Genomic DNA, 13,352 nt, shown 5'->3' with positions numbered 1-13,352 from the left:
CACACATAATACGAGAAGTAAAGCAATGAATCATAAAACGGAATAGAGTGGGTGAACAAAGCAGCTCACTGCTACTCAGCTATTACTATCTAACTTTAGCAGTTAGCAGGCTGCACCTAGCTTAACTGGCATCATTTTAACTCGACCAATGTCTGACTCGACAGATTCTACACTTGAACTTGAAAAACCTGAATGTCTCTTACAACTACATTGATAATTTAAACAACAGTGTTTAAAGTAGGAAATGTTTAGTCTTACAATTATCTCTGGCCTTTACTGTTGTATTCAGTTTGATAACTCAGCAAAGAGCGACATCTTGTGATATTGTGAAGTCAATACGTCGTTTAAATGTTCGATCATGGGGCCAAGGCCACAGCCAATCTACAGAGAGAGTACTGTGACGTCACATTCTCAACCAATCAACACGGATCTCTTTGAAATAAAAAAATGGCGTACATGCAGTGTGAATCTAGGGAGCTCTAAACCAATATTTCTTGTTTTAAAACATTAAAAAAATAAGGTAAGCATCAAGTATTAGATAAAACATGTCTGAACACATTTTGTCTTATTTAACGTGCATTCATGTATTTTTGTATCTAATTAAACAAGTCTTCTCTTCATTATTGAACTAAAGCAGCTAACGGCTAATGTCGAGACAAAACACTATTAGGATATATTATTTCAAACGAAATAGGTTTAATTATTAATGACTGTATGTGTGAATTGTACTAGTCCAGTGTGTGCGGTCATCAGTACCAGCATGAAGGTGGTCAATTTGAAGCAAGCCATTCTCCAGGCATGGAAGGAGCGCTGGAGCGACTACCAATGGGCCATCAACATTAAGAAAAACTTTCCAAAGGGAGCGACATGGGACTATCTGAACCTGGCAGGTTAGATTTAACGCATCCAAGTTCTGTCTCCAACGTGCTCATTGTCAGAGATCACGTCGATTGTGCTATCGTATTTATGTTGTGGTTGCACACATTGCTTGTATATTCCAGAAGCCCTGATGGAGCAGGCGTTGATTGGTCCCTCACCTAACCCACTCATTTTGTCTTACCTCAAATATGCTATAAGTTCCCAAGTAAGACCAACATAAACTATATTTAAATGAGAAAGAGTACAGGAGGTGTATGTGCAACCTCAACTCTCTTGCTCTCTCTTGTCAGATGGTGTCTTATTCCAGTGTCCTTGCAGCTGTCAGCAAGGTAATATTCTGTTTGTTTACATTTTTTAAGCATCATGACCTATTTGCAAAAGTGAAAAGACCAGAGCCTTAAAAAGACCAGCACGTTTACTATTAATTGAAGACATATTTCTTGAATGGGTCTTCTGTTTGTATACATGATTTAATGAATGAATGTTTTTTTTTTTTAAGTTTGAAGATTTTTCTCGTGAGCTGTGTGTCAAATCCCTCCTGGAGATAATGGACATGTTCTGCCATCGTCTCAGGTGAGTTCATTTATTTTCTCCAGCCTTATCATGTTATCAGGTCTAAGACTGCAACCAATTGTGAACTCCAAAATATAGGTTTTTATAGTTGTAAAGCATTTAGCTGTTTTTCATTGTTATTTCTTGTTTTTATATTACACCCATCTGACAAGTATGACCATTTCTTATTTGCTGACCTTAAAGCTGTCATGGAAAACCAGAGGAATGCATTGGGCTCTGTCGGGCTCTGCTTGGTGTGGTAGTGTGGCTGCTACAGGCATGTGCCTGGTACTGTGAGAGAATTGGGGAAGGCGGCCTGTCAGAGGCCAGTTTGAAAGCCTGTCAGGAGAAACTGCATATTCTGATGGACAGTACCAAGAACAGAGCCCTGGTCTACATCGCTCGACTGGAAGATCAAGGTACAGTATTGGCACTGTGTTTCTTTGTGTAGACCTGTTCAATCCATATTTCTTTTGGTACTGCAGCAGTTGTTCTGCCTTGCACAAGGTACACAAATACTTAACCAGAGGTTTGGTTTCTGCTGCTTTGTCTTCACAGGTTCTTGGAGCAGTGTAGATCAAGCAGTGCTGAAATTGACAGAGGGTTTAAACTGCATATCTAACCAAACACTGAGATCCAAATTGGAAGAGATTTTGTCATTAGTAAAAAGGTAAAGATTCCCACCTCATTCTTAATGATGCCACTCTAAGTAAAGATCACTATGTGATCAATATCTTTTGGTTTACTTTTAATTCTCTCCCCAGCATTCCTCTGATGCTGTCTGTACAGTGTGATCCTCCAGTCCATGCCTCCTTCCCATCAATTCACGCTCTTATCATGCTGGAAGGGACCATGAATCTAACAGGAGAGACACAGCCACTGGTGGAGCAACTGATGTTGATCAAAAGAATGCAGGTGCATTGCAGAAAAAAAGGGAAAACTTAAAATAGAAGTAAAAAAATAATAGTGGAACGTTAAGGAAATATACAACAAAATCATTCTTGACCTAGTCTAATTTTAATACAATAGATCCCAGGTTTTTTAACATTATAGCAGCCAATGTCTTCTTGCTGGACTGGCCTGAGGGATCCAAGCTTTAGTCTGTATTTATTTGTAATATTTTATTAGCAGCAGACTTCTCAAATAGCTTTTTCTTCACAGCGAATCCCTGCTCCTCTTTTTGTTATGGAAATTTGGAAAGCCTGTTTTACTGGACTCATTGAGTCACCAGAGGGCACAGAGGAGCTCAAATGGACTGCCTTCACATTCCTCAAAGTAGGATCGTATTCATACAATTCTGACTTTATTCACTTTTAAATTTATTACTGAAAAACCTTTCTAAACTGTGGAGCATTTTGAGTACATTACGGCATGTTTGCAATTGCATGTTTTTTATTTTAGATCCCACAGGTTCTATTGCAACTAAAGAAGTATCCTCAAGGTGAAAAAGGACAGGTAAAACAGTTGAATCACTGATGTGTTTTTTTACCACTGGGCACTTATTCAGTCTTGGACATTTAGTCTTGCTAAACAGCTGTAGTCTAATATAGTTATATAACTTGTATTGGGCTGTGGTTTAACGGTAATAGATAACCTTCACTGACACTTAAATATGTGAAATGTAATTTTCAGGACTTCATGGAGGATGTAAATATTGCATTTCAATACTTACTCAAGCTCACACCACTTCTCGACAAAGCCGATCAGAGATGCAAGTAAGTGCTTTATAATCTCGTTGCAATCATATAGCAATATCAGATAAAACAGCAAATGGCATAAAAATGTGTGTCATCGTGGTTTTTTAAAAAAAGTGTTTTCTGTGGTTTTGCACATAGTTGTGACTGCCTCGGCATGTTACTGCAGGAATGTAACAAGCTTGGGCTGCTGTCTGATCCGAATACAGCTAGCCTCACGTCAAGACGGTACGGGCTCACATCTAGCTCTTTTGGTTAACATAAAATTTTGATCACTATATTAACACATTTTCCCCACCTCTCCAACACCTCTACCCTGTATTTTTCTCCTATCCCTTCTTCCCTTTCCCTTTCCCCTTGCACATTTGATTCAGGACTGAGGACAGGGAGTTCGCCCCAAGGCTTAAAACAGCAGAAAATGCAAACATCCAGCCTAACCCAGGTCTTATCCTGAGAGCTGAGCCCACTGTCACAAACATTCTGAAGGTAGAAAAAAATAACCAGAAATATATTTTGTGTAAAACGGTGTTGATGAAATCATTGTAAAAAAAATTTGCACCACTACTACAGTAGGTACACTTACAATAAGGTTTGTAATTCTGGTGGGGTGCTGGTGAATAGAGGTAGTCCTCTAAAATAAACTTCCTTTGTGTCTTTAGACAGTGGACGCAGACCACTCCAAATCCCCAGAGGGTCTTCTAGGGGTTCTGGGACACATGTTGTCTGGAAAGAGCCTGGATCTTCTTCTAGCTGCGGCGGCAGCCACTGGGAAACTCAAGTCTTTTGCTCGAAAGTTTATTAAGTGTGTAAATGTCAGATAAGTGTGATACTATCATGACTCATCAGGAAGCAGGTTCCTAAGATGGTTCATCTTTTTTTTGTTTCAGGCTAAATGAATTTCCTAAACACATCAGTGGAGAAGGATGTAAGTTCAAACAACTGAAAAAGACTGACATGTCCCGATGTGGAAATGTCTCCCTTCACTGAACTTGAAAAACCTGAATTTTATTAATGACTTATTGATACTGAGGATTTTTTTCATTTCTTTCTATCAGCCAAGTCTGCATCAGTGCGGGCCCTGCTCTTTGACATCTCTTTCTTAATGCTCTGTCATGTTGTGCAAACCTATGGTTCTGAGGTTAGTTTGTGGTAAACTAAACCTGTCCAAAATACAACAACAAAGATGTTCCCTCTTTTTTGTTCAGGCCTTAACTGGGTGCATGTCTGTCCCCCATCTGTAGGTAATCCTGTCGGACCCTAGCACTGGGGAGACACCTTTCTTTGAAACATGGCTGCAGACGTGCATGCCAGAGGAGGGCAAGACTCTGAACCCAGACCACCCCTGCTTCAGACCTGAGCCTGGCAAAGTGGAGAGTCTGGTCACCTTGCTGAACAACTCCTCAGAGATGAAACTAGTGTGAGTTGTATTTTACTGATCATATTTAAACTATTTTCTGGCTTAACAGACAAAAATAGAATTGAAAGGATTTTGTGTAAAGGAAACTTCTAAAATTGGAATTTCCTGCGACGCTTGTCTGTTGTGACAGTCAGGTGAAATGGCATGAAATCTGCCTCAGCATTCCTGCGGCTATTTTGGAGATTCTTAATGCGTGGGAGCACGGAGTTCTATCTGTGGAGGCGGTCCAGGTTTGTTCAATTTATCTGTCATTAACAAGAAAATATTTTTGCGAGCTTTCTGGTGTATCAGCAGCCCATATGCTCGAGCCTTGCCAGTAACTGGCCTACACTCATTGCATATTTTAGCCTGAGTCATACCGCAGATGAAAGTGAGGTGTTCTGTAGAACAGATGAGTAAAAATGTAAGTGTACTTGTAACTGCAATGACGTTTTACTCTTCTATTGATGCATACACACGCAGTACTTCCCTTTTTGCAGTGTTAGGAAGGATAGAGTTTTAGTCAGAATCCTGCATCCTTCTAACCGCATCCTTCCTTCCTTTTTTTTATTGCTGCTGTCATCTTTTGATGAATGTAGAAAATCACAGACAACATCAAGGGCAAGGTGTGCAGTATGGCCATATGTGCGGTGGCCTGGCTGGTGGCTCATGTCAAAATGCTGGGGAGAGATGAGAGGGAGAAGCCTCAGACTATGATAAAACAGCTTGTGACACCACTGTATGGGGAGAACACTCTGCAGTTCTACAATGAACGGTACAGATGAATGAAATAGCTTAGAAGTATTTAAGTGTCTTGAGTTTTTTATCAGTGAATGAATAAGTGCATTCCTTTTCACTGCTTGATTCCCAGTGTAATCATCATGAGTTCCATCATGGAGCACATGTGTGCAGATGTCTTTCAACAGACTGGCACAGCTCTACGGGAAAAAAGTGAGGTCCAGGAACCAATACCGTATCGTAATCTGCTGCCAGCCAAGGAACCCATTCAAACAGCCCTCAGTAAGCAGTTCCAGGTGGTGCTGCGCAAAGGCTGGGTGGACAGCCGGGCCTTGCATCTCTTTGAGAGTCTTCTCAATATGGGAGGGGTCTTCTGGTTCACTAAGAATTTAGTCAAGGTTGGTCTGAGCTACATAATCGACTACTCTCATAGCACATATGTGTGGACGTTGGGAGAGCAGCTACAGCTTCCAGCACTGGGGAATATTATTATTATTTGGCTTTTCTCAGGAGCTGCTGAAGGAGACTCGTCAGGAGTGGGCCAATCGGGTGGTGGAGCTACTCTACAGCATTTTCTGTCTGGACACTCAGCAGATCACCCTCACCCTGCTGGGCACCATCTTACCAAACCTGCTGACAGACTCAGCCCACTGGCACAGCTTGGCAGACCCGCCTGGAAAAGCACTGGCGAAGTAAGAAAAGCTCTGTATACTGACGTATTGTATCTCAGAGTCAGGGGTTAAGTCGCGTCTTCTGTCTCCACAGGTTGTCTGTGTGGTGTGCACTCAGCTGTTACTCTGCTCATCCAAAAGGATCGTTCTCAGCTCGGCAACGCAAACGGCAGCGAGAAGATATAGAGGTAAATGCACAACTTCATTTTATATTGTGTTACATATATTGTGTGTGAACTTGAAGCCTCTGATTCAATTTATTTCCTATGGGCCACAGGACTACAACAACCTTTTTCCCTTGGATGACACTCAGCCATCTAAACTCATGCGCCTGCTAAGCTCCAATGAGGATGAACCTGTAGCTCTTTCCAGTCCAGGTTGGTCTTTGAGTGGTTTCAGTTGTTTGTCCGTTAGTGTGAGCTGTAAAGTAAATTATTACCAGACTGACTGAACTTGGCAAGCTGACTTTTGCCTTAAAGTTATATCTCTTAAGCATTCGATCTAAAATGAAAAAGCTTCAAAAAATTTAGTTTCATGTCTTAATACTGAGCAGTTTCCCACTTTTACGTGTACTTTTGACAATTCAATATAAAAGTTTTTATGTGTTAAAGGTATTGTTGTGATTTAAAGAGACTCTTCTGATCAATTACGTCAAAATGCCCATTTACGTCATTCAAGTGTTGTGGAAGTGTGACCTTTCGTTAGACTTTCCAGAGGGTGGCGTGGGAGCAAATGGAGAGTCTACTGTTTGTTGCAATTTTAATGAAAATGTGTGACTTCTTATCCAAAATCAGTGAGCCCTCTGACTAATAAGATCAGTGCCTTTCTGCTGAAAACTCAAACCCACACATCCTTAAAACTAAGAATAAACAAATGAAGAGCTGTTGACGTTGCAGGGTGTTTGTATGTTTTAATTTGCAGCTCTTTAGAAGCTGTCTGCTGTTTTTTATCTTTTAAAGAATGTTTCTAACAAGGTTATTTTAAGAACAGTTCAGGATTATGTAAGGTGGCAGCGGAGGAAACCCTGTTAGTTTCAATACAGTTTTAGTGACAGTTGGTCATTCAGTACTTTTTGTGTGGATTTTGTCACCCCAAATGACAATTTACTGTACATAAGAGGAAAAAGCTCATTCTTCCGCTGTGCCTTGTGTCTCGTGTTCTCTCTTAGGAGACCGATCTATGAGCACCTCCCTCTCTGCCTCCCAGCTCCACACTGTCAACATGAGAGACCCACTCAACAGAGTCCTAGGTAAGAACCACGTGGTCCCGTTGGTTTTGATGTTACATGCTGGAAGCTAAACTAATCTGAGCGTAGCTTGCTCTCCCCTTTTAATCATAAATCACCTAGTAAACTTGTGCTGGCCTGTACGATCTATGTAACAGCATATGTCCTGGTGCCTTGACTTAGCTCCGCACCATACCTTACTGACAATGCAAACTACATGTTGTCTGTTCCCCAGCCAACCTGTTCCTCCTCATTTCTTCCATCCTGGGCTCCAAAATGGCTGGACCTCACACACAATTTGTACAGAGTTTTATGGAGGAGTGCGTTGAGTGTCTGGAACAGGGAAGCCGCAGGAGCATTCTGCAGTTCATACCCTTTACAATGGTGAGTTATGAATGGAGCGGTTGGACAGCTGGCGATAAGGCCTTATGCAACTTTCAAAAATCCCCCTTTGGGGTTGTCTGTTGGGTTTTCAAAACCCAAAATGTATGTTGTTTATTTAATTGTCTTGAGCCCAGTTAGCGTTTACAGTAACTAGAGCTTATAAATAATGGTTGTGTTTTTATTTATTATTAGGTCTCTGAGCTGGTGAAGCTGCCTGCACTGGCCAAACCTAAAGTCATCCTGGCCATCACTGACCTGTCTCTTCCTCTGGGGAGGAGAGTAGCAGCCAAAGCCATCTCTGCATTATAAACTGGGTTAAATTAACTTCACAGCCTGTTGGCCAACCTCACATTTAGTAGTGTGATGCTGGCTGCATTTAAAAGGAATCGTCTTTGTTAGAAAATGTGTCTCTCTAAACACTCTTTTGCTATTGTTTTCTATGTTTTTTTTCCACACTTTAAGAATTGTGTAACTGATTTTTTTAAATAAAAACAGAGGTAGGTGATTCTCTGCTTCTCCTTGCCGGTAAGAGGATTAGCATTTTCTCACATAATGTGGTTACTCACCAGATGACTGTATCACATTTTTCTGAGCAAAAGCATGAGCTGTCACCATCTTAAACCCTGCACCTCAATGATCACATGCTGGAGGGCCACCACATGACTCCAACCTCTGCGTGAAGCTTGTGATCATGCAGTACTCACCCAGCACTTGCAACACTTCCTAAGGAAGTCTGTCTGGCAGGGTAGCAGAAGGAAAGGCGCAAATGCCTCTTATTTCACTTTTAGTTCCACTTCTCTGTTACAGTATTGGCCTTACTGGTATTTTAAATCTCATTTGATGAGCTGCCTCAGTGCCTGATGCATGGACATTTACCAAAAGGACTATTACTTTTTTTAGTAAATGTATTTTATTAGAATGTTAGAAAATATAAACATGAATAGGAATTTTTTTTACAAAAATATTTAGTTTAAATATAGAATTTAATATACCAAAAAAAATTAACTTAATATTCTGGAGAATTACAGTGGATACTGTAATAGTGTAATACTGACCACGACAAACAAAATGGCTGTAAACCAAAGCATGTTTAAAAAAATAAATATTCTAAATCACAAATAAATATATAAATAGATATTTATATAAATAGAACAAAAAATTGTAATAATTTATGCTATATATAAAAAACATGACATTAGGAAAAGTCATAAGCGAGGAACGACATGCATTCGTCAGCTGTCGAGCTCCTCATCATCGGCTGCCTCCAGACTCCTGAAGCAGCGCATCATGTCCTGCCCAAAGTCCTGGAGGTTCACCAGAATCAGGTGTGCTGCCACCTGAACCTCGTACTCCCCTTTCAGGTGTAACGCTACAGGGGTGGGGCTGGGCGGCACCAACTCTGTCCGAAATATCTTCAGCATCTGCGAGACGCAAGAAAAGGTGAAGGTTGTATAAATGTAGACAAGGGTCAGACAGGAGGGGAAATGAGTCACATGTTTCATATGGTCTTACCTTAGTGATTTGGACTGTGAGATCTCGGATGTCATCCGTTAGAGGAGCCACTTTGTCTTTGTTTTGTAGCCAAGGGGACACGGCGTTCATCAGGGCCCGGTGCAGCTGAAGACCCTCAGACATCTGTGGCAAACAGTCCTCCTGGAGAGGAAAATCACGCAAATCACTCCGGTTTCTCATTCGCAGCATGAGCAAACGAGGAGGAATGGCAGATGACACTTACGAAAAAGTTTTCTGACCCAGCTTTGAGTACGGGAGCACGGGGGAGGCCAATACTGGAGGCTATTAGATCAAGCTCCGAGTTGTCTGAGGAGTTGAGTAGCAAACTCTGCAGAAGAGAGATGCCAGAAATGATGCTGTTTAGATAAATTAGATGAATAATGTATTACAAGAAAGGACAGAAGTGGTGATGCATAATATCCTCCCACGACTGCTATTAATAGTGACGAATACAACGACTCGCTATTAATAATAATAATAAAAATAGTAGTAATAATAACAATTTATTGGTTTGGCGTTCTTTCTAACATATCGGGTAACTGTATTTCGGACAGTGCTATAAATAATAATAAATATGAAGCGCACATTTCACGCAGCGTCCTTCTATGGCGCCAGCTACAGCCCCGCACCTTAATAACGCAGCAACTTATTTCTGCCTTGAGCACATTTAATCTCACCTTGGTGTAAATGCAGGACTGGTGCGTGTCTTTAATCGAGAGCAGGACCTTCTGCGTCAAGCTGCGGCTCCTCTGCAAGATCTCCTGGAACTGCGGATCCTCCACAAGTGCGCTCCCGTCCGGCAGAGGTGCGCTGCGCGCCACCGTGGCCATGTAGCAGGGAATGGCGAAGACTGCGAGAGGAGGCGAGATCACAGCGTCAGCGACGGGCCATCAAAGCAATCTGCGCGCTCGTGCACCCCGAACAATGTCAGCGGGACAGAGGGGCACAGCGGGCGACGGAACAAAGCCTGCGTCTCTCCTCAGCAGCCTCTCCGCTCCGCCGCGCACTGCGCATGCGCTCCCAAATACCGGACGGTAATCACTGAAACATAAAACCTGAGTGCCTGGGGCTTTTAAACAACAAATTAAAACAGTTATATAGATATATCTATTTTTAAATAATATCTCAGTGTTAAAATAGGTTTACATTCTAAACTGTAGCTATGACCCCCAAAAAGAATAGATGACTTCACAGCAGTGACTGCTAATAGGAATTCAGATCAAATATATAAACGTAAACCTAGACACTGTACTAACTTCTCCATCTGCGCCTCTGCTGCCTCTGGTAAGCAGCAAAGGGAAGAAAAGGATTACCTCACCACTCACCAATCACGATGTTCATGGCCTCTGCTCAATCTCTAGGTATTGACCTCAAGTGAACGCCGTCCATAATTTATAGCACACATGTCATAGATATAGGGGCGAGTGCTGAGGAAATTCCCCTAGCTTTGTCGTCATTTTCCAAAATCGTGATGCAACATTTTCGCAGCAATGCCGGGGTTTTGATTATTAACAGTTAAGATGGATAAATGAAAGAATAAATGAATGAATTAATAGTAACAATGTGACAATAATTAAAATGTGTATAAGACACTAGTATAGCTCTAAGTTAAAGAGAACAGGTTTAAAAAAATAACACACACAGAATGATAAGTGACAACCCCATCCAGCTTTGTGTGAGTCCCCATGATAACACAATTCAAGATTTTCATTTTGACGACTGCAATTCCCTAGGTTTTATTTGGACGTAACACTGGAGTCAGTTTAGATATGAGTCAAAGTTTTTTTTATGAAATGATGAGGAACCGCCGCGAGAGGGAAATCAAAATTCAAAGCAACACTTCAAACGTCTACTGTATATTCTGAAAAGAGAGGAAGCTTTTTTCTTTTCTTTTACTATTACTACGTTTTCTGTGAAAGTTGTGACCTTTGGCTATTTCCTTTTTCATATGTAGGTACACAAAGCATTTCTAATATTATTTAGAATACGTATTTACACACAACTACTATCAAAGGCGCGTACTTGAACACATCAGCCCATTAAAATCCCAAAGGCGACAATGTGAATACCTTGTGTACAGGGTCCCTGATCCACTGAGGTATTGATGGAATGAGCAAACGTCACTAACACTCAGCTGAGCTGACGGATTCAACTTGACAATGGTGCCATCTGGTGGAAACAGCCGTTGCCCTTTAAGCTCCTTAAGAAATAAATAACCACATTTTATTGAAATCTCTCTAAAGCAGGAGTCGCTGGCTGGATTTTGTTGCCATTGAACACAACCAGAACAGTGGTTTTGGTTGTTCCATCCTTTCAAACGATCCAATAAGTCATAATTCAAAATAGTACATTCTGAGCATGTGCGGTGACAGTGTAATGGTGTCACAGGTGACTTCCGTGGCCTCCTTTATTGCTTCATGCTGCCACATACGACTGGCTGATCAGGCAGCGAGGCTGCGTGGAGCCTGGGGCACGCCTGATGGGCTGCGAGGTGCAACAATCAAACCCCAGCCTTGAAATCCACACGCATCTGAGCTTCAATCAATCCCCCGCATCCAAAGGGAGCGTTGTTCAGTGGCGGCGCTCGTTGCTCAAAGGGGGAACGCGTTCTGTGGGACGGACGTGATCTGTACAGAAATGAAAATGACAGAATGAACATGCGGAGGAGTTGGATGCAGTGGGTGCTCCCTCTTCCTGTGTGGCGTCCTGCTCCCTGAACTGCATGAACCGACGGGAAGTTGCTCAAGACCTCTGACTGACTTTTACATTCCACTCACATACTGTGAGTCAGTCTAGACACACTGTAATCAGCTGAATGAACGAGTGATAAGTAATATTTTCCAGAAAGGTGAGAGGACCGCCGTGACTAACAGTACATGCTAAACAGAGACAGCTGCAACACTGACTGTTTTCTCCTGGGACAGAGGTAATTATTTATCTTTCAACCCCTGGAGGACCCAAACCACAGCTTCCTGTTACATATCTGTCCGAGAGGAAATTAAAGCGGGCCCTTGTGGGATCCCGAGTGATCTCGGAGGCTGGAAACATTCTCACCTGCAACCCAATCCCAAAGAAGGACGCGCTCCGTGACATTGGATGCGTCACCTGATCCCCCACTTTGTGTCCCATTACCCGGCCCCTGTAATGCTCACGCCAGTGTAACGTGTCCCAGGCAGCAGGCGGGGCAAGCTGAGCCGGCCTGAAATTTGAATGAACCTCAGCTACATCGATGTACCGGGGAGCGGAGGTGTTACATTACTGGCCGCGCAGGCACACCTGTCGAACACACGGACGAACAAAAGGTTTCGCTTTAGCTCACGGGCCGGCGCTGGTTCTGTGTGTAGCCTCTGTGGTGAGGTCGAGACGGCGGCTGGTTTCTAAGACACCGTGAGAGTCTGTTATCAGTGTGTGTGTGCGTGTGTGTGTGTGTGTGTGTGTGTGTGCGTGCGAGCATGCGTGTGTGTGTGTGTGTGCGTGTGTGTGGAGCAGGAAATGTCAGCGGGGGAAGCTTACCATCTATTTTTCAGGATTCCTGCTCGTCACAGGAGGCTGCCGCCTACTGTACCTGGGCCTCCTTCAGATTAGAATCAGTGTCACTGTGCTCTGTAAAACAACGTCAGCGCGTTAATAGAAATGACGCAAACAGAAAGAGGCCGACCGTAACGAACATAGTTCAACATCGTAAGAATCCTTTTATTTGTGGGAAAAACTACAACAACTAGACTGGGCATTTTCCTAAATGAATGAAGTGGAACTGGCTTTAGCTTGTCCTCCTCACAGAGCAGGTCGGGAGCGTTTGGAGGCTGCTGTACCCCGGCCATGGAAGCAGAGCGTGGGCATCTGATCCCCCGTGGCATTCCTCCTTAACAGAAGTGGGTCACGCTAGATGATGGGTATGCTCTCAGACTCTTTTTGGCCGTCTTGAATCTTTTATCGGACTCGCTTCGCTCCTGAGGCGCGTGTGAGTCCGACATGGGGAAACCCTTGTTGACAAACCACTTCCCACAGAGTAAACCTTCAACGATGCACTTGGTTATTCTTAGCTCTCGGCTGTTTTATGTGGACTAAGTGTCGCCTCTGTTGTCTCGGTTTGCGTCGGCCATTTCGCTGCATCAGGTCTTTTACATGGGCCTGCGGGTCACAGCCATTCAAAAAGCCCCCGGGAGTGATCGGATCAGACAAGATGGCTCCCAGACAGACTGGGCCCCAACGGCACAGATTAGGCTCTAACAGGTACGACCATGAAGGACTTCTCTGTATTCCCCTAACTACTCTGAGTAATAAGTCGAGTGTAATGTGAG

At 42.9% G+C, this 13,352-nt stretch overlaps 1 protein-coding gene across 2 annotated transcripts; it reads left to right on the top strand.

Moving 5' to 3' along the window:
• The first annotated feature begins 368 nt into the window (after positions 1–368).
• On the top strand, positions 369–8,044 carry med24 (mediator complex subunit 24). Of its 2 annotated transcripts, none has more exons than XM_029134050.3 (26): positions 369–520; positions 733–890; positions 1,002–1,084; positions 1,170–1,208; positions 1,379–1,452; positions 1,636–1,850; positions 1,990–2,101; positions 2,196–2,346; positions 2,593–2,706; positions 2,833–2,886; positions 3,064–3,146; positions 3,267–3,353; positions 3,512–3,611; positions 3,785–3,927; positions 4,013–4,050; positions 4,181–4,263; positions 4,367–4,542; positions 4,673–4,772; positions 5,121–5,296; positions 5,393–5,657; positions 5,770–5,951; positions 6,025–6,118; positions 6,208–6,307; positions 7,099–7,179; positions 7,391–7,539; positions 7,732–8,044. In XM_029134050.3, the coding sequence occupies exons 2-26, from the start codon at positions 761–763 to the stop codon at positions 7,846–7,848; spliced, it is 2,946 nt and encodes a 981-aa protein (XP_028989883.1). In that variant the 5' UTR covers positions 369–520; positions 733–760; the 3' UTR covers positions 7,849–8,044. The 2 variants fall into 2 exon arrangements, with proteins under 2 accessions (XP_028989883.1, XP_028989882.1); XM_029134049.3 differs by having other exon boundaries at positions 3,500–3,611.
• The last annotated feature ends 5,308 nt before the right edge of the window (positions 8,045–13,352 follow it).

The sequence above is a fragment of the Betta splendens genome, chromosome 19 (genome assembly GCF_900634795.4).
Source record: "Betta splendens chromosome 19, fBetSpl5.4, whole genome shotgun sequence".
Taxonomy (NCBI): domain Eukaryota; kingdom Metazoa; phylum Chordata; class Actinopteri; order Anabantiformes; family Osphronemidae; genus Betta; species Betta splendens.
The sequence above is the reverse complement of the archived record's forward strand: the minus strand, read 5'-3'. Positions and strand labels throughout refer to the sequence as shown.